Source organism: Microchirus variegatus (assembly GCF_963457635.1).
Source record: "Microchirus variegatus genome assembly, chromosome: 22".
Classification (NCBI taxonomy): Eukaryota; Metazoa; Chordata; class Actinopteri; order Pleuronectiformes; family Soleidae; genus Microchirus; species Microchirus variegatus.
In genome coordinates this window covers 19,163,675-19,182,093 of record NC_139823.1, presented here as the reverse complement: position 1 = coordinate 19,182,093, position 18,419 = coordinate 19,163,675, and the positions used below count along the sequence as shown (strand labels likewise).

At 43.2% G+C, this 18,419-nt stretch overlaps 1 protein-coding gene across 1 annotated transcript in view; it reads left to right on the top strand.

Moving 5' to 3' along the window:
- LOC310943061 (CLIP-associating protein 1-B-like) overlaps window positions 1-18,419 on the top strand; it is a 33,534-nt gene that overhangs the window by 167 nt on the left and 14,948 nt on the right. The window contains exons 2-22 of the mRNA XM_083908557.1: window positions 1,189-1,574; window positions 4,214-4,292; window positions 4,768-4,871; window positions 5,036-5,127; window positions 5,315-5,390; window positions 5,976-6,073; window positions 6,180-6,311; window positions 12,541-12,740; window positions 13,145-13,221; window positions 13,313-13,405; window positions 13,517-13,662; window positions 14,214-14,349; window positions 14,479-14,549; window positions 14,771-14,830; window positions 15,406-15,483; window positions 15,596-15,763; window positions 15,868-15,914; window positions 16,004-16,228; window positions 16,869-16,964; window positions 17,051-17,251; window positions 17,560-17,664. Coding sequence (XP_083764683.1) covers window positions 1,356-1,574; window positions 4,214-4,292; window positions 4,768-4,871; window positions 5,036-5,127; window positions 5,315-5,390; window positions 5,976-6,073; window positions 6,180-6,311; window positions 12,541-12,740; window positions 13,145-13,221; window positions 13,313-13,405; window positions 13,517-13,662; window positions 14,214-14,349; window positions 14,479-14,549; window positions 14,771-14,830; window positions 15,406-15,483; window positions 15,596-15,763; window positions 15,868-15,914; window positions 16,004-16,228; window positions 16,869-16,964; window positions 17,051-17,251; window positions 17,560-17,664 — 2,503 coding nt within the window. The 5' untranslated portion in view covers window positions 1,189-1,355. The remainder of the gene's footprint in view (window positions 1-1,188; window positions 1,575-4,213; window positions 4,293-4,767; window positions 4,872-5,035; window positions 5,128-5,314; window positions 5,391-5,975; window positions 6,074-6,179; window positions 6,312-12,540; window positions 12,741-13,144; window positions 13,222-13,312; window positions 13,406-13,516; window positions 13,663-14,213; window positions 14,350-14,478; window positions 14,550-14,770; window positions 14,831-15,405; window positions 15,484-15,595; window positions 15,764-15,867; window positions 15,915-16,003; window positions 16,229-16,868; window positions 16,965-17,050; window positions 17,252-17,559; window positions 17,665-18,419) is intronic.

Here is an 18,419-nt window from a genome sequence, read left to right as displayed (position 1 = left end):
CCTCCGTGCTAACTTTTACGAGCCCACTTAGCGCGCCGTGCTAACAGAAGTCGACCGTAAAGTGGGCGAAAGCGGGCAAGTAGCGCGCTAGCAGCAGCAGCAGCAGCAGCGGCAGCGGAAGCTAACGGCTACATAAAAACTGCAGTGACATTAAAGTTAAAGAAGCAGCTGCTGCCTCTCAGTGTGAGCCACGAGCTAGCTACATGACTAATCAATAAGACATTCAATCAAACTTTATTAGCAACACGTTTTCAAACGTAATGCAGACGTTATTACGTTAAACATGTTCACTTCTCGCTCACAAAAACAGCAGAAAGACACAATTCAGAAGCAGAGAATATTATATTTTTTGCTAATCTGCAGCCAGGAACATTACAAATAAACACGATACGAAATAAATTCCTCCTTAATTTCACGTTTAGGGTTAAAGAAATGCAAGTGAGAGCAACATAGGAGAGTAAATAAAGAATAAAAATGTTGGTTTAGCACAGCATTGACATGTGCACTTTTACATAACAAAGGCGTTAAAATAGAAAAGTCTAATGATTTACATTCATCAAAAACCACTATGAAATTAAATAATGTTAATTACTAGGGCTGAATTAATGTTTAATTGCGATCATTATGAGTTAAATTACGATATGATTTGACCTTTTTTTTCTGATGGAACAAGATATTTAAAACGATTACTGTGTGATATTTGAGAAACAAAGGCCTTTTCTTCAGTCTGTAGAATATGATATTTGTAGGTCAGGACAATATTTCATGTGAAATGGTCATTTGTGTAGTTTGGGCTTGAAGAAATACTGCACCTCCTGCAAATTGAGGCAGGCTGAATTGTGATTTTGATAACCTAATCGATGAATTAGGCTATTCAGCACTATTTAATACCTTTTTAGTAAATAAAGACATAATGGAAATAACAGGACAAATGTATAAATAGGACTTTAATACTCTGTTTTGCTGCCTGGTCTTCAAGAATAGGTTTCCTGAAGACATGATCTTCATTTTATGAACCTCTACAGAACAACTGAGCTTTCAGAGGCTTGGTAGTTTCTGATAGATCAGAAGATCAAGACCCCTATGAGCTTCAAGAACCAATAACTGGTCTTAAGTGTTGATTCTGTATTGTTAAATGTAAGCTGTCATAATTTTCAGAGACTGAACTTTCATTGTCGATGGCTTTAGTTCCAGCAGCTCCACAGGACAATGAGGAGAAGTGTCCATCTCCAGGATGTCGCCTCACTCCCTCCTCCAGCCGTAGCCTCCTCCTGAGCCTCAAAACCGGCTTGTTAAACGGTTCCGTCCCCTGTCACGCCTCTGCTGGAGCCGACGTGAAGGAGCAAGGCCTGGTGATGGAGGAGGACGAGGAGGCGGTGGCGGTGGTGAGCATGGAGTATCTGCTGGAGCAGGCCACGCAGAAGGACCTGGGGAGGAGGCTCCAGGAGGGCCAGGAGATCGTAGACGTCATCCTGGACCAGGGGAGGTCTCCTGACCTGGAGCAGGACCAAAATATGCTGGACAGGATGGTGGACGCGGTGGCCAGCTCCTGGGTCAATGCCAGCAACTTCAAGGTGAGTAGAGAGAGCAGGATGTCATTTTCTATAAAACTGGCTTTATATTTGATTTTACAGAAGACTGTTTGAGTTCTTAAATGTGAAGAGTTTCTGGTTTATTTGCTCCTCCTATGAAAAAGAAAACAGAACAATTAACTCTTTATATACTAAGTTTGAGGGTGTCGTTTTTTTTAGGTTTGGGAAACGGTGATTATCTTTTTTTGGTATAGATAGATAGATAGATAGATAGATAGATAGATAGATAGATAGATAGATAGATAGTACTTTATTTATCCCCGAAGGGAAATTCAACTGTCCAGCAGCTCCCCACAAACACAAAACATAAAAACAACATACACACTTCCACTCAGGGCAACACTAGTGCAATAATTATCAGTATAATAACAGTCTGGAAATATGGTTAAAAGTAGTTAAAAAGTAGTGCAAAAAAGCAGTTTCAAGTTAAAATTCCCAATTAAAATACAAAGTTAATCCAGGGTTATATGTGTAATCTAATGTGTGTGGGTGTGTGTGTGTGTGTGTGTGTGTGACTGAGTTCAGGATGAGTTGAATAATCTTATTGCTGTGGGAACAAAAGATCTCCTGAATCTCTCCGTTCTGTATAATTTTATGGACAAATGATGGAGCGACACACTAGCAGGAGCTAAATGGAATTTACTGCAGCGTTTATATCCAAAATAATGAGTTTTTAATGACAGTAAAATAATAACATTTCAACTTAAATGTAAGGACCTGGCATGTATCTGACAGTTTTTGTGCAGTCTGAGTGGATGTGATGTTGACTCAAAAACACAACACATCACATGACCCTGTCCTGGAAACGCAGCCTTGTCAGGTCTGCTTCACGTCTGCCGAGCTGAAATGAGGACGATGCTTAATTTACCAGCCCATTAGCCCACTTTCCCTCCCTCAGAGGCTGCGGCGGCTCCTGCAGTGAGACTCTGACTGAGAGGAAGTCACACGTCTGATGTGTCTAATGGCTGCTGTTTATAATGATCAAACCTGTTCTGCAAATTAAAAGACACACACACAGAGGTCAACGCACGTCGCTGAAGCTACACATCAGTTTCTTCATTTCTTTATCTTCACATAGATCACATGATGTCAGGAGACACCCATCTCCTTTTCTTTTCAAACACACTGAGGAAATAGACATGTAGAAATACAGGAAAATATGTTGTAAAAAAACCTCAACATGCAGATGAAATGAATGTGGAAATATAGAAAAAAAAAACATGGTAATGCAGCAAAAAATAATAATACAGAATAAATGTTACTAAATGTAACCAAATATAATGTAAAATGAATGTAACTACTTTGTAACATATCTATAAATAACTTTCTGTATTTATTACATATTCAATTTCCCTCTTCGCATGATGCGTATACAACGATACACTCCGATCTAGTGGCGGTGCTGTCACTTTTTGCAGGTAACGCAATCGTCTTGCATTGTGGGAAATGTAGTTTATGGTCAACGCACGCCTTAAAGCAGCACAGACCTATTTTAACACAGATTTTTAAGACCAATTCATCACTCACAGGCTACATTAAATGACGTGATGGGCCACATCTGGCCCCCGGGCCTTGAGTTTGACACATGTGATCTAGAGGATATATATAATATATAGTAATGTGTATTATTAATATCTATATAATATACAGGGGAAACAAAATAGAGTAGTAAATAAGTGTAGAAATACCAAAAATATGTTAATGTTGAAAAGAAACCTATCTTAATATAGAAATCTATGCATAAACAAATAGTGAATATTTAAATAAATATAAAGGAAACTAGAAAGATATAAACAGAAATCTAGAAAAGATATGTGAAACTACATGTTACAGAAAAGAATAGATGAAGAATTCCATTAACATATCTAAGTATACGAATACAGAAATAAAAGGATGTAGAAATACAGGAAAATACAGATATGTAAATAGTTTAAATAAAAGATAAAATATGCATATAAATATTTGTTTATTGTTGCTTATTTTGCACTTTCCTTGTGTACTCAATTTACCTAGTAATATAATATATAATTCATTATGGTGTTTATTATTATAATAATATGTGTATTATTGAGAGAGCTAATGCTACCGGTGTTACAGCTGGTGTGGTTGTAGTTTGTAGTAACGTCCAGCAGAGGGCGACAGCGGCCGTCTCTCTCTCTCCCTCTCTCTGACGCCATGGCTGCTTCTTCGTTTCCGCTGTTTTTCTTTAACATTCTCTAAGTTGTGGGTTCCAAAAATTGCACCATGATCTGAACACGAGTGTTCAGGTGATGCGAAAGTGTTGTTTCATGGTTGTTAGCAGAGAAACTCTCACCACGCGTTCATTGAGCCTCTCACTTCACCCCATGACAAGGAAAGTTGGTGGGAGGAGCTTATGGAGCCGCTGTTGTTCTGTGTGCACGGACACTTCAGTCACGGTGTTTTACTGGACACGTGACCGAGATACAGATCACGTGACCACAGGTTGGATTTATAACAGGGAGGAGTTGCGTGTTTTGACGCGTTTTTGCCTCCTTTTTGAAGCACAAACGCTGCACTTTTAGCACATTACCCATAATGCTTTGCAGCTTAGATTCAAAGCCATTGCTTTTTCCTTTTTTTTTTTTTTAAATGTGTGTCAGGTGGTTTTGTTGGGGATGGACATTCTGTCGGCTCTGGTCAGTCGACTGCAGGACAAATTCAGGACACAAGTTGGAACTGGTGAGCTCTGTTTTTATTGATAAAAAGATAAAAATAAGGTGTGTTTATATTTAAAATATAGAAAAGGGTTTATTAACTTATTTAATTTCTACAACACAAATATATATTATATTTAAATGTAACCTTTTTATTGTTACTTGCATGTAATTACATTTCAGAATGACATGTTTTTCTATTTCTATGTTCTGTCCCCATGTATTATGATGTTTTGTTTATTTATTATTTTATTATTAGATATGTTGCTAAAGCTAGTTTCTTGTGTTGTTTTAAGTGTTTGTGTGAATGATATCATCTTTTTTTATGTATGTAATGTTATTTATTGTGGTATAGTATTAATTGAGTTTTTTTGATAATTTCTGCTGAGGTTCAAAGATGTTTTTATGCATATTTTGAGTAGATCATGACCCAAATAAATATGAAAATACACAGTAAAAGTAAAAATGATGTTGAACTGTGTGTGTGTGTGTCTGCTCAGTTCTGCCGAGCCTCATCGATCGACTCGGTGACGCCAAGGACCAAGTTCGGGACCAGGACCAAGCGCTTCTGCTGAAGATCATGGACCAGGCTGCAAACCCACAGGTGCACAAACACGACATTATCCTTAAATCATAACAAAGATTTGAGCAGGACAAAGAAAGACCTCCAGTGTTTATGGAGGGGGCGGAGTTTAGACTATATGGTCAGCAGGAGAGTTTATAATGAGATGGTAAATGAGTGAATGAATGATTTTGTGTTTTCGTTAGTACGTGTGGGAGCGAATGGTGGGCGGCTTCAAACACAAGAACAACAGGACCAGAGAAGGACTCTGCCTCTGCCTCATCTCTACACTAAACGTGTAAGTTCACACGTTAAACTATTGACCATTGATCATCATTGCAAAAATTGTTTAATTACTTTAATAACAATTTAATAACAAAGAAAATCATTTTTTGAAGAATTTTAATTTCTATGTATTGTTCAGGTGTAATAAAGGCTTTGTAACCACAGTGTCTGGTTTTAATCCACGTCTTTGTGTTTTTCAGGTTTGGATCTCAGAGTCTGACGCTCAGTAAAATCGTCCCTCACATCTGTAACCTCCTCGGAGACCCCACCAGTCAGGTAAGAGACGTGGCCCTACATGTCACCATTTAATCGTTATTTAAGATCAGATGAAACGAGGTAAAGCAGATGCAGTATTCTCGGTCTTTTACTCCCCCCTGCTGGTCAAAGTCAAACACTACAGCTCAGCAGGATCTCTTTTCTAAATCCTCCTTCTCTTTGTGAGAGAAACAACATAACTGCTGTAGAACTCTGTGACTTTAATGCTCCACTCAGTGTCTGATAAAGTTCCGCACAAGTCTATCATCACCGGAATTCTACTTCCTGCTAAAGACAGGAAGCTGTGCCCGGGAAGTTCCCTTCCTGAGGCTAAACTGCACTCACATGTGTTCATGTTTGAGTGCGCAGCAAATCGTCATAGCCACAATTATATATTTTTAGCAACATAAATACTGATAGTTGTAATATTAATAATAGATGATCCTAAATGTGTGAAGTTCTTGTTTCAGCAGAACAGAATCAGGTACAAAATATAACAAATATAAGGCATTACAACAACAAATTAGACAGTAGGAAAGACAGTTTTTGTACTCAGTAAAAACAGAGTTTTAAAGGTCAGTGTGTGTCTGTGTTGTCGATGTTCAGGTGAGAGATGGCGCCATGAACTCCCTCGTGGAGATCTACCGCCACGTCGGGGAGCGAGTGCGCATCGACCTGGGAAAGAAGGGTCTGCCTCAGTCACGGTGCGTTCAAGTGCTGCCTGGAGATGCGTACAGCACATCTTTTAAAAGGCACTGAGAGAAAAGAGTCACTCAGATTTTCATTCCCTCTCCTTCTCTTTGTCTCCAGGCTCAACGTCATCTTCAGTAAATTTGACGAAGTTCAAAGGTCAGGGAACATGGTCCTGTCACCTCTGTCCGGTAAGATCACATCGCCTGTTTACGTGCTTGGTTTTAAAGGTCGTGGTTGTCATGGCAGTTTGTGTTGTTTTTGTTGTTGTTGTGAGCGGCCTGCAGACACGACAGCATGTGACACTTTGAAAATAATCACTTTTTCCTGGTCTTAAGTGAGTGTCAGTGAGGCTCGCTGGTGTTTTGTCCCTCTCTCGTCACTTCCTGTCTTCTGTTTTAATGTGGACATAAAAATACCTCAGCTGTTTTTAGACATGTCAGGATAACTGGGTCAGATCTTCCTGCTGTGTTTCACATGGACTCAGGCTGGAGTGTGACTGAAATAATGTTGCACATAATATTAATCCCAGAATCAGGAGATGGTCTCCCAGTTGTCCTTTTCCTCCTTGTCTCTGTGTGTGTGAAACAGCAGAGAAACACTGCTGTGTCTCATAATACAGATTTATATATTTATATGCAAACGTCGGCTACTTACTTCTTTTAGTCGCCTCTGTGTCTTTGCAGAGCGGTGCATTCACTGTCTGTCTGTCGGAATGCAACCTGAGCTGGTTTCTTTGTGCCGTGGGAGGTGGTGATGATGAAGATGCTTTCAGGGACGCTGACAGCAGTGAGACAAAAAGGCAAACGTTGGGTGGAGCTTGAGTTCTAATAACACAGTTGTCGCATCGACCGAGGCTGATTCTTGCGGAAAACATCGCGCTCGCTATAATAAGCAGGTGACGGACTGTAAAGAGAATGTGTTTCTTGCGCTGAACTCTGACCTTAGTGACTCCAAACACACCTTGTAAGTCTTTTTGAAGGATGACAGAGCTCGTCACTGTAGTCACGAGGCTCAGCTTTCATCTCACAGTGGCCTCACTGTTAAAGACAAAACACAACAGGAGATAATCTGACACAAAGGGTGCCCCTGAAGGCTTGGAAATGTGAACTCTGCCGCTGCATTACGAGCTACCTGACTGTACTGGATTTTCAAAATTAAAGTATTCTAGCAGACCACCGAGCTTTTATTGTGGAACAACTGCAGGATGTGTTGATTTAGTATCTTTAAAACAGAGGAAGGAAACCATAAATAGAAAAAAAACGGAGAGAGAGAGACGGAGAGAAAGTAAAGAGTCTTAGGACATGACATGTGAGGCATCACACATGACGTGGAGTACACAGTGAGATCCAGAGACGGTAGAAGAAGAAAAAAAAATGTCTAATAAGCAGGCTGAGGCACTTTATTGTGGCAGCCCGGGGCTTTTATTTTGTAGGGCTGGTGTCAGCTGTTGTCCCTACAGTCACAAGACCAGGTTAGAGGGGAAGGGAGGAGGCAGGCAGCAGTGCATCAGCTGCAGGGTGGCTGTGTCAGGAGGGCGTTTGTTTCTCTGCTCCAGCAGATCCACAGTCGAGTCGGGGAGACTTTTATTACGCCGCGTCCCTGCAGGTAAATTCATCACCTGCATCACATGCTTTGTATCCACATTACTGCCGTCGTCAGCCTCGTTAATCATTTCAGTTGGACGAGTGAAGTGAAGCGGCTGAAGAAGAAGGAGAGTGATGCATGTGATCGACACGCGTGAGCTTCCGTTTACCGCGGCTGTTTTAGGAAGAGAAACGTGCTTTAGTTCCACCTTCTGTTTCTGTCACTCTACTGTTGTTCACCTGAGGGAAACATACACTGCACTGGTGAAGCTTAACCCTTGTTACTGCAGTAAACCTTCTTAATAATCTGAGATTATCTTAGCTTCTAGATGTACTTGCGTGGATTGCGACTTGTTCTTTTCTCTTGAATTTGAATGATTTTTGTCAGAAAGTGGTGTTGCATCATCAGAATGACTTATTAGGTACACATTTCAAGAGTTAGCTCAGGGTTTTTGTAAAAGGACAGTTGTATACTGACAGGAAACTCAAGTTTGTAAACCACTCACTCTCCCACACCAAAGTCCATAGAGAAAATCGGTGATTTTAACATCACAGCACACAGGAGTTCACAGGAGTTGTTGATCCACTGCTGCCTCCATCACTAACTTACAATGTTATTATAGTATTATTTTGTAAAATTTGGCATTTGAAATATTTAATTTAGATTAGCATCAGTGACACAAAGTGACCACACGAGGCAGCAGAGGACCAGCAGCTTCTCTGTCCCTGTGGGCTAAAATCACTGGGTTTTCTCTATGAGGTTTGGTGTCGGTTTGAGTGAGTGGTTTATAAACTTTATGCACATTTATTTGTCAGTTTACTGTCTTCTTCTTCTTCTTCTTCTTCTTCTGTCTTCTTGGTGGAATGAAGTTGAGCGAAGTGTGTGAAGCATGTGAGTTCAGCTACAGTAAGAATAATAATAATAATGTCAGTTTGTGGGTGAGGTTTATGTTGAAGGACGGCTGCCACGGCCTCAGGAGGCTCTGCAGGCTGCTGTTGAGAGACGAGGACAGGGATTTGGGTTGCACAGGTGGAAACCTTCTGAATAATGAACACAGGAAGAGACGCAGAGAGAGAGAGAGAGAGCAGCACTTCACTGACCTGAAGATCAGGTTCATACCAGATATTTCTGAACGTTTGAAGGTTTGACGACGTAAAGCAGCAGTAAAAATGACGGTGTAAATTCTCTGCTTACTACGGTGGCCCTGAGGTATGTCAAAACATACAGTCAGAAGATTTTGAAAAAAGCAAATGGTTCACAAAGGGTTGAGTCTCTCAGTTGAGCTCAGGTTAACACAATTCAGCTGAATTAATTAGAATAGTTTTCTGTATATATTTACAGTTTAAGTTAATATGTATGTAAAAGCTAACTTGTAGCTAACTCAAAAGCTATCTAATGCATACTCCCACCTCCTCCTAATGGTCAAAGCTCCGCCCCACAAACCACAGGAAGTCGTCTGTAGTGGAACTGAGATTTGTGTTTTTTTTGGCTGCCATTACTGTGCCATTTTTACTTGTTATTTGTGGCTAATGTGTGTGTATATCAGTGGTGATGAGCAGGTGTTCTCACTAAGGTAGAAAAAGAAACAGGAAGTGACACTGAATGGTCGCCGGGAACCTCTGTGTCGTCTGAAGTAGCCACCGTAGCTTATTCACAACAGGAAAGGAAGCCAAACAGGAAACAGGAAGTGAGACTGAGGCTGAACACCATAAACAAGTCAACAAAAACAAAACAAAGTGAGAGATAAAGTCATTGAAGCAGAGCTGCTGTATCGTGTATCATCATATGCTGAGGAATTTGACTGATGCTCGGTGATAACAGCGAGTGTAACTCACACTCTTCTTCATAAAGACCCTGATGAATGTGTGTTAAAGCCCCGCCCACTGTTGTTCCCACTGCTGAGGAGGTGCAGGTGAAAGACGGAGGGTGTTTCCCACTTCATTTATTCAACAACAACAATAAAAACCATAGAATAATTCCTGGTCCGTGTGTGTGTGTGTGTGTGTGTGTGTGTGTGTGTACGTACGCTCTGAGCCTCCTGAGTGATGGTGATGAAGGTTTTTCCCACGCTCCTCTCTGTCCTCCTGCTTCATTAATCACTCACCTTCTCCACGAGGAGCTCAGCCGTCACAGAGGGACTCCTCCTCCTCCTCCTCCTCCTCCTCCTCCTCCTCCTCCTCCTCCTCCTCCTCACGCTCAGTCACATTCACTGTGTTTGATCAAGCGGTGGTTACTTACTGTAGTAAACTGATAATAACTTTTACATGTCTTATTTTGAATCATTGTAGATACACTTTATGACAATGGTTTGGACCGTTTTGGCCAAATATTAGTTTGAAAAGTAACTTAAACTTCAAGGTGAAAGGTTTAAAACTAAATAGTAAAATATAAGACGGATTAAAGTGAAGAATATCTGTTTTAAATCACAAAGGTGAAGTGAGATCAGTGTGTTTTGAAGCCAATATATCGATCAATCTGTCGATTGGTTCATAAAATGTAAAAAAAAAAACCTTGATCAGTGTTTGTCAAACCTGGAAATGACGATGTTCTCCAATGTCTTTTTTTTGTCCACAAACCAAAATGATTCAGTTTTAATGATTTCTTTGTTTATGTGGAGCAAAGAAACAAAGAAAATATTCACATTTAAGAAGCTAAAACAATCAGAAATCTGATTTTAAAAATGAAAAAAGCTTCAAACCGATTAATCGATTATCAAAGTAGTTGACGATTAATTTAGTAATCGATTAATTGTTTCAGCTCTATGGTGAATTGTAGTTAAATCTTTAAAACGTTGGAAGTTGTCACTGATTTTAAAGATACATTTTTTAAGTTTTGTCAAAGAAATGAGCGAACACATTAGGGCTGCAACTAGTGATTATTTTCTATAATAAAACAAAAAATTAATATGTTGGTTATTTTCTTATTAAGTGGTTTAGATTCAGATTTTTCAAAATTCGTAATAACGCAAATGTTCTTGTCAAAGAGAAGCAAAAAACCTTTCATTAAAGAGACTGAAATCACAGAAACACTCTTAAATAATTGATTCAGGATCAAAACTTCATAATAATCTTGTAGTACATTCAGGGTGGAGCAGTGACTTCACATGTAACCTGACATGTTACATGTTACACGTATGTCAGCATCGTCTCCTCCCTCTCCTCCATCTCTCTCCATCTCCTCCATCTCCTCCTTCTCCTCCCCCTCTCCTGAATCATCACCTCTGCCTCATCTCTGTCTCTCATCCCTGACTCCACCCACCGGCCCTGCCTCCTCCTCTGGAATCCACCCCTCTCCTCTCCCCTCATTGGTTCACTCCTCTATCCTCCATCACTTCCCTCCATGCCTTCCGTCCACTTCCTGTCTGTCTGCTGCTCCTGCCGGCGAACGTGCATGTGTGTGTGTGTGTTTGGTGAAGTGAGGCAGAGGACGAGGGAAGACGGACAGAGAGGAAGATTGAGGCAGCATCGCAGCACTCACTCCCTGACAGGGGAGGAGGAGGAGGAGGAGGGAGGTTATCTGAGGATGTGAGGACCTTTGGAGGATCGGAGGACCAGACTGTCTGTCTGTCTGTCTGTCTGCGTCTGTGTCTGCCAACATGTTGAGGAAACTGGTCTGCAGGCGGATCTGCTCCTGTAAGCTGCTGCTGTCACTGCTGCTGCTGCTGCTGCTTCTGTTTGTGCTGCTGCTGTTTGGTCGTAGTAGAGGAGGTCGTAATCGGTGATAGACGGACGAGGCTGTAAATCCAGCAGAAAGGAAGACGTAAACACAGCAGCAGGGTTATTTCCTGCTCTCTAAGGAATTGCTACCTCAATCACACACACACACACACACACACACACACACACACACACACACACACACACACACACACACACACACACACACACACACAGTGGTTGTTAATCAGCCGCGTTGTTAATTAGCTCAAGCGACGGCAAAGTGCTTTATTCTCAATATTTACGCTCAGACCTCGTGTCGAGGTTTTGTGTCACAAATGATAGAAAGTGTTGTAAAGAGAAGTGATTTTGTGATGATTTCACTTTGATTGGTACATTCTCTTCAGTGTCTTATAACTGAATAATGTGATGGAGCTTTTACACAAGAAGCGATCAAAATACGAAGTGAAAATTGGATAAATCTGTTTTGATTTCATTGCAGCTTTGGCATTTTAACTGTGTTATTTTAAATAGCGTTAAATTATAGCTTAAATAGTCATTTTGGAAGAGGTCTTTTTTGTCCTAAAGCTGAAGATTGTGTTGCTTTGACATGAATCCTCTCTGTCTGTATTGTTTATTGTGTGACTCTTGGCTGAAGCAGAATAGGTTTTATTATTAGGAGGCTGAAGAGCCCTGCTGTGATTGGCCGAAGCCTCCTGTGATGTCACTGCTTTGTTTGTTGTGTTTTAATAGTGACAGGTGAGGTCGTGTGTCACCTCGTGTCGGGAAAGAGAGGAAAACCTGCAGCGTGATGTCACATGACTGACGTCACGTGACTGACGTGCTGGCACAACGCCCTGTGTGCTCTCTCTCTGTGTGTGTGTGTGTGTGTGTGTGTGTAAACTCTGAATAATTAAAGAGGATTGATTGGTTGAGGCAGATTCCTGTGCTGGGGCAGTGGTGACGGGGGTGAGAGGGTGAGGAGGAGGAGGAGGAGGAGGCTTCGTGTCACGTGTCGTGAAACAATATATTTGTGAACGTCGTCGTGTAAAAGTTCAGGAAACTTCGTAATCTTTATTAATCTGGAAGTAAACCTGTTAATCCGTGTGTGAGGGGAACACAGAGCCGCCGTCTCTGCCGATGTAGGAATGTGAGAAATGTGAGCGCTGAAGGTCGGCGATGGCGTCGTCTTTTTTTTTTTTTTCTTCTGAAAGCTCTTTGTGTTTGTCCGGCAGCAGCAGCAGCAGCCTCCTCGTGACCTTTGACCCTCTGGCCTTTTTGTCTCCTCACGCTGCAGACAAAAACTTCGAGGACGATGACTCGGTGGACGGCGGCCGCTCCTCGTCCTCGTCCAAAGCAGCGCCGGTGTCCGCGAAGAAGACGGTGAGCATGGGGACGTTTCGCCGGCCAAGCTCCGCCTCCAGCAGCAAGTCTGCAGGTCAGAAGAAGCTTTTTTACTCAAAACACAATGTTAACAACAGTCGTAATGTCGTAAAATTAATTATTTTATTGCTTTTCTTTCTATTTCTTTATGTCTTTTCCCTTTTCAGTATTTATTGCTTTGTTTCATTGAATTTAACCTGGTTTGTGTCACATTAGCACACGTCAGACAGAATCTGCCGCTTTTTATTTTCCTAATAACATTTAGTGAATTAAATGAAAAACGGAATGATTTAAATTTTGTGTTCCTTTGACCTCGACCTTAAAAAAAGGATTGAAATTTAATCCAAGATCATGTGGTAAATTAAGAGAAGAGGGAAATATTCCTGTCATAAATTACTGCTGAGTGAATCTTTATTTAGGAGTTTGAGTTTTCTTTGTATTTTATTGTGTTAATCACAGGGAAGGACGGCTCTGGAGCAGGAGCTGTGGACGAGGACGACTTCATTCAGGCCTTTGAGGATGTTCCCACCGTGCAAGTCAGTTCATATTTACATACTTTATCTATTCTATTTCATAAATACGTCTGTTCTGCTGCCTCCTTCATGTTTTCCCGTCTTTCTCCACCAGCTTTACTCCAACAGAGAAGTGGACGAGGCCATGACCAAGATTCGAGACGTGCTGTCGGACGACAAGAAGGACTGGGAGCTGAGAGTGGCAGCTGTAAGACTTCCTCAGCTTCCTGTCAGTGCTCCTCACCTCCTCTGCTCTTGTTGACCGCTCTCCTCCTCCTCCTTCTCCTTCTCTTCTCTCTCCTCTCACACACACACACAGCTGAAGAAGGTGCGTTCGCTGGTCCTGGCTGGAGCTCCGGAGTTTGAAGGTTTCCTGCAGCAGCTGCGGCTCATGGAGGCGGCGTTCAAGCTGTCGGCCAAAGACCTGCGCTCTCAGGTGGTGAGAGAAGCCTGCATCACTCTGGGGTGAGACAACGCACAGCGTGGTCGACTGAAGAGCATGAAAATATATTTTTCTTTTCTTTAAAGTTATGTAAACATATATATATATACGAGTAAGAAAACCATTTCAACGTGGTTGCTTGAGGAACACTCTCCCACACCAAACCCCATAGAGAAAATCAGTGATTTTAACATCACAGCAGTGACGTTGACACAGGAGTGGTTGATCCGCTGCTGCCTCCGGCATTGAAAATCCTTTGTTCGGATTTATTTTAGTGACACAAAGTGACCACACGAGGCAGCAGTAGACCAGCAGCTCCTGTGTCCCTGTGAGCTAAAATCACTGGTTTTCTCTATGAGCTTGAGTGAGTGGTTTACAAACTTCAGTTTCCTGTTGGAAAAGTCTGTCCAACAGTGAGATAAAGACGTGAACATGTTCTTAAGACATCATGGGCTTAACCCTTTAATATATACAGTATATATATATATATGTATATATAGAAGTTGATGAGATAAAGGTGTTTTTGGAACGGTGTAACTCACGCTGTCTGCTCGTGCCTCTGCTCCGTCTTCAGTCACCTGTCGCTGGTTCTCGGCAGCCGCTTCGACCACGCGGCGGAGGCCGTCATGCCGGCGCTGCTCAACCTGGTTCCTAACAGTGCCAAAATCATGGCCACGTCCGGCGTGGCCGTCGTCCGCCTCATCCTCAGAGTACGTGCCCTAAAACTGTAAATAAAAAAACTGTGCTGCTGTGATTTGTTCCTGCTGAGAGGAAAGACAGAGCTGTCGTTTCACGTCGTCATCATCATCATCACCAGTGATGTTTTTTGTTTTCCACAGCACACTCACTACCCTCGTCTCATCCCCATCATCGCCAGCAACTGTGTGTGCAAATCTGTGGCTGTCAGGAGGTGAGACACGTCTTCTCTCTGCTCTTGTTTAGTTATTTATGACCCTCTTTCTGTCTATTTATGGCATGTTTCTATTTAAACACATGTATTTTTTATTTTCAGCGTATTAACTTCTTAATAATGCGTTGTAATTTGGTATCATCTTGTTTTGTTGTTAACATTTGAAGGTTGGCTATCAAATGTTTTGTTTTATTGATCTGTTTTTTTTCCGTCTCGTTCAGACGCTGCTTTGAGTTTTTGGAGTTGATGCTGCAGGAGTGGCAGACCAGCTCACTGGAGAGGTGACCGCTGTTTTTAAAAACATTATAATATGAATGTAAAAACCATCAATAAGAACTCCACGCAGCTTACTACGAGTTAAAAATGGTGACCCGGTCTTCCTCCTGAGGAAATATGACACTGGTCAGGCCATCGTCGACCTCAGTGGTTACCATGGCGATGCCAGGGGGGAATCTCTCTCTCTCTCTCTCTCTCGCTGCCTCCAAAAAGCCTCATTGTGTTTCTGGCTGGCTGCTTCCTGCTGCCGCTGCCACCAGGGAGAGAAACCTGAGCTGATCCTGGTACCAGGGGAAAGATCTGGTTCTCATCGATCGAGTCTGAGTGTCTGACGGTCACTAATCACACCACAGACGATGAGAAATGAGCTTTAAAGAAGATTTGTGAGAGATATTTAAAATGTAATGACACCCTGTGTGTGTTTATTACACGTCTGTATCTATAGATTCATTAGAATAATAATAACAAGACTCAGAAATGGTTAAAAATCTCCCTCTCGCTGTTAACTTCAGACATGTTGTTGATGCAGTTTTTAGCATGAAAAGCCATTAATCAGCATCTTATTCTCCTCGTCCTGCAGACACGGAGCAGTCGTGATGGAGACCATAAAGAAAGGAATCCACGACGCAGACGCCGAGGCTCGATCTGTGGCCAGAAAGTAAGCTCCATTAAATATTAACGATGAGTAAAGTGGGTCCGCGACGGGCGATATCAATCTGAAACACACACACACACACACACACACACACACGTTTTCTCTTTCCTTTCAGGTGTTACTGGAGTTACCACGCCCACTTCAGCAGGGAGGCGGAGCAGCTCTTCCAGGGCCTGGAGTCGTCCTATCAGAAAGCTCTGCAGGCTCACCTGAGGAGCGGCGACAGTCTGATGTCACTGCCCGCCTCTGACCGCTCCTCTTCCTCCTCTCAAGAGAGCCTCAAGTGAGACTCCGCCTCCTCCTCCTCCTCCATCGATCCAAGTCAGACACTGATATTTGTCCGATAGTGCGACCTTTCCCTCACTGTCAAATCTTTTGTCTCCTCAGTCGTCCCGTGTCCGTCAAAAGCAGCGTCAGAAGCAACACCAGCAGAAGTAAACGCGCTTTATTTCGACTCGTATTTTTAACGTCCCGTCGCGTTCTCTTCACGCTCTCTGATGTCGTGATGTGGTTTTCCTTCCAGACAAACCCACCCACTCCTCCAGAACCACTGCCCACAGCACCGCCTCCACAGCAGCAGCGGCGGCGTCCTCTCCAGGCTCCCTCCAACGTTCTCGCAGTGACGTGGACGTGAACGCCGCCACCACTGCCACAGCTCGCACCAGGATGCCCACCGTGCCCTCCGTGTCCTCGGCTTCTCCCTTCAGCGCCGCCTCGGCACTTCCTCCTGGATCCTACGCTTCTCTGGGTAAGAGGATTAGTTTCCTGATTCCCTTTTTTTTTTTTTATGATGTTTTATCAAATAAAAACTTGAACTCATGACTGAGTTTGTGTCCCTAACTTCATATAATGTAATAACTGGGCAGAAGCTAAACTAATCAGAGCAGGTGACTCACAGTTAATCAGATTATCAGTCCCACCTTCTCTCTCCTTATTTAACATCTAACCTCTGACCCTTAACCCCGCTGTTGTGTCTCTCCTGGCCACGCCCACCTGTCAGACGCCTCATGGTCTGTGAAAGCAGACGGTAAGCTGTGTGTGTGTGTGTGTGTGTGTGTGTTGGCCCCTCCCACCCTCCATCAGCTCTGTGGTCTTCTGTGGACGTCCGTGTCACAAATATCAGGAGACAAAAAACACTCGTCTCTTGGGTTAATATGGAGATTTGAAGTTTTTTTTTTCATGAAAGATACATTCAGCTGATTCTGGTCCAAATCTGCGTCTTTGTTTGTTCTTCTTCTGTCTCCCTGTCTGTCCCTGTCTCTCTGTCCCTTTGTCTCTCCTGTTGTTTCTGCATGACAGTCGTGTAGAAAGTGTTGAGTCCAAACAGCAGCATCAGTGTTCTTTTGTCCTCACGTTCATCCTCTGTCTCTTCTTCCTCTTTCCTTCAGGTCGAGTGAGAACCCGGAGGACGAGTGCAGGAAACGGTCCGTGTGTGACGGACAGTCGCGGCCGCAGCAGAGGGAAGGTCGTGTCGCAGTCTCAACGTCAGTAGCTTTTCCTCGCCTCGTGTTTATTATTTAAATCAGCCTCTCCCTCGTCTGCGCTGACACTTTCTGTCGCTGCGTTTCAGCCGGGAGTCGCTCGGGTTCTCCGGGTCGTCTGCTGAGCGCCACCTACGGCAGAAAACCGAGGCCTACGATGGGCACCGCCGCTGCTTCTGCTGCCGCCACAAACCACGGCACGTCAACCAGTCTGACTGACAAGAGCCGGCCTCGAGGTCACCGCAGTCAGGGCTGCAGCCGAGAGACCAGTCCCACCAGATCAGCACTGGGTGAGGAAGAGTGGAATTAGGCGAGGTTTAAGAAGCTGGAGCTGAAGAATCAGAGTGTGTGGAAGCAGACTTCCGTTTCCGTTTAAGTTAGTTTCTTCTTGACGGCGAGCAGCTCTCGTTTCCCTGGTTCTTTGTCCTAACACACTCTCAGTCTCATTCTCCTGCTCCACTAACATGTCTGTCAGTAACCGGCCGGATGTGCTACGAGCTAAACTCTCCCCCTGCTTTGCTCTCTGTGTCTCCGTCTCTGTCCATCTCCGTCTCCGTCCATCTCCGTCTTTGTCTCTGTGTCTGCGTCGTCTCTCCAGCCCGCAGTCGAATCCCTCGACCCAGCATGAGTCAGGGCTGCAGCCGTGAAACCAGTCGCGAGAGCAGCCGCGACACCAGCCCCACCAGGGGTTTCTCCCCCCTGGGTGAGTATTTGTCCCGAAGCCCCGCCCACCAACAAGCCCTCTCACTGTTTATTGGCGCACACAAAAATATCACACGGTATGGATTCTTTCGATGCCGTATCAATGCAGAATTATTTTTTTTACAGCGGTTTCGTGTTGTATTTAAACCTCCGACCACTAGTTGGCAGCAGGCTTTCAGCCGATTGACTCTCATCCTTTCCTCTCCGAGTAAAAGTATATATTTTTTATTTAGATAATGTGTTTTTTTGCAGCTACAGTCACTTCAATAGCGGTTAGCACTTTGATAATGTAAGAAACTCTGGTGGAACTTCACAGATCAGAGAGGATGTCGCTCTTCTACTTTTGCATATTGAGCATTTTCTGACCCTTTCTTTAAATACATGTTAAAGCTTTTACATACTTTGGTCCCTTCTGTCTTTTGCTGTGTGTCATTTTAACCAAATCAACCAAATGAAACAGTCAGGCTCCGTCTGCCCTGTCCTCTCTGCTGGCTCTGTACTCACACTCACAGATTCTTGTCTCTTCTTCTACTAATCGCTCTGCTCTCTTCTCTGCAGCTGATGTCTTATGAAGTGTTTTTAAAGATACAAACGAGTCAGTTAAAGTCGGTCAGTTAGCGTATGATGCTAACAGTGGCAGTGTTTTACCCCTCCTGCAGCGACGCGTCGTCACTCCCGCTCCACCAGCGCCCTGTCCTCTGCAGAGTGCTACTCAGGTGACCAGTGAGGTTTTTACTGGGAGCAGGGTTCACTCCG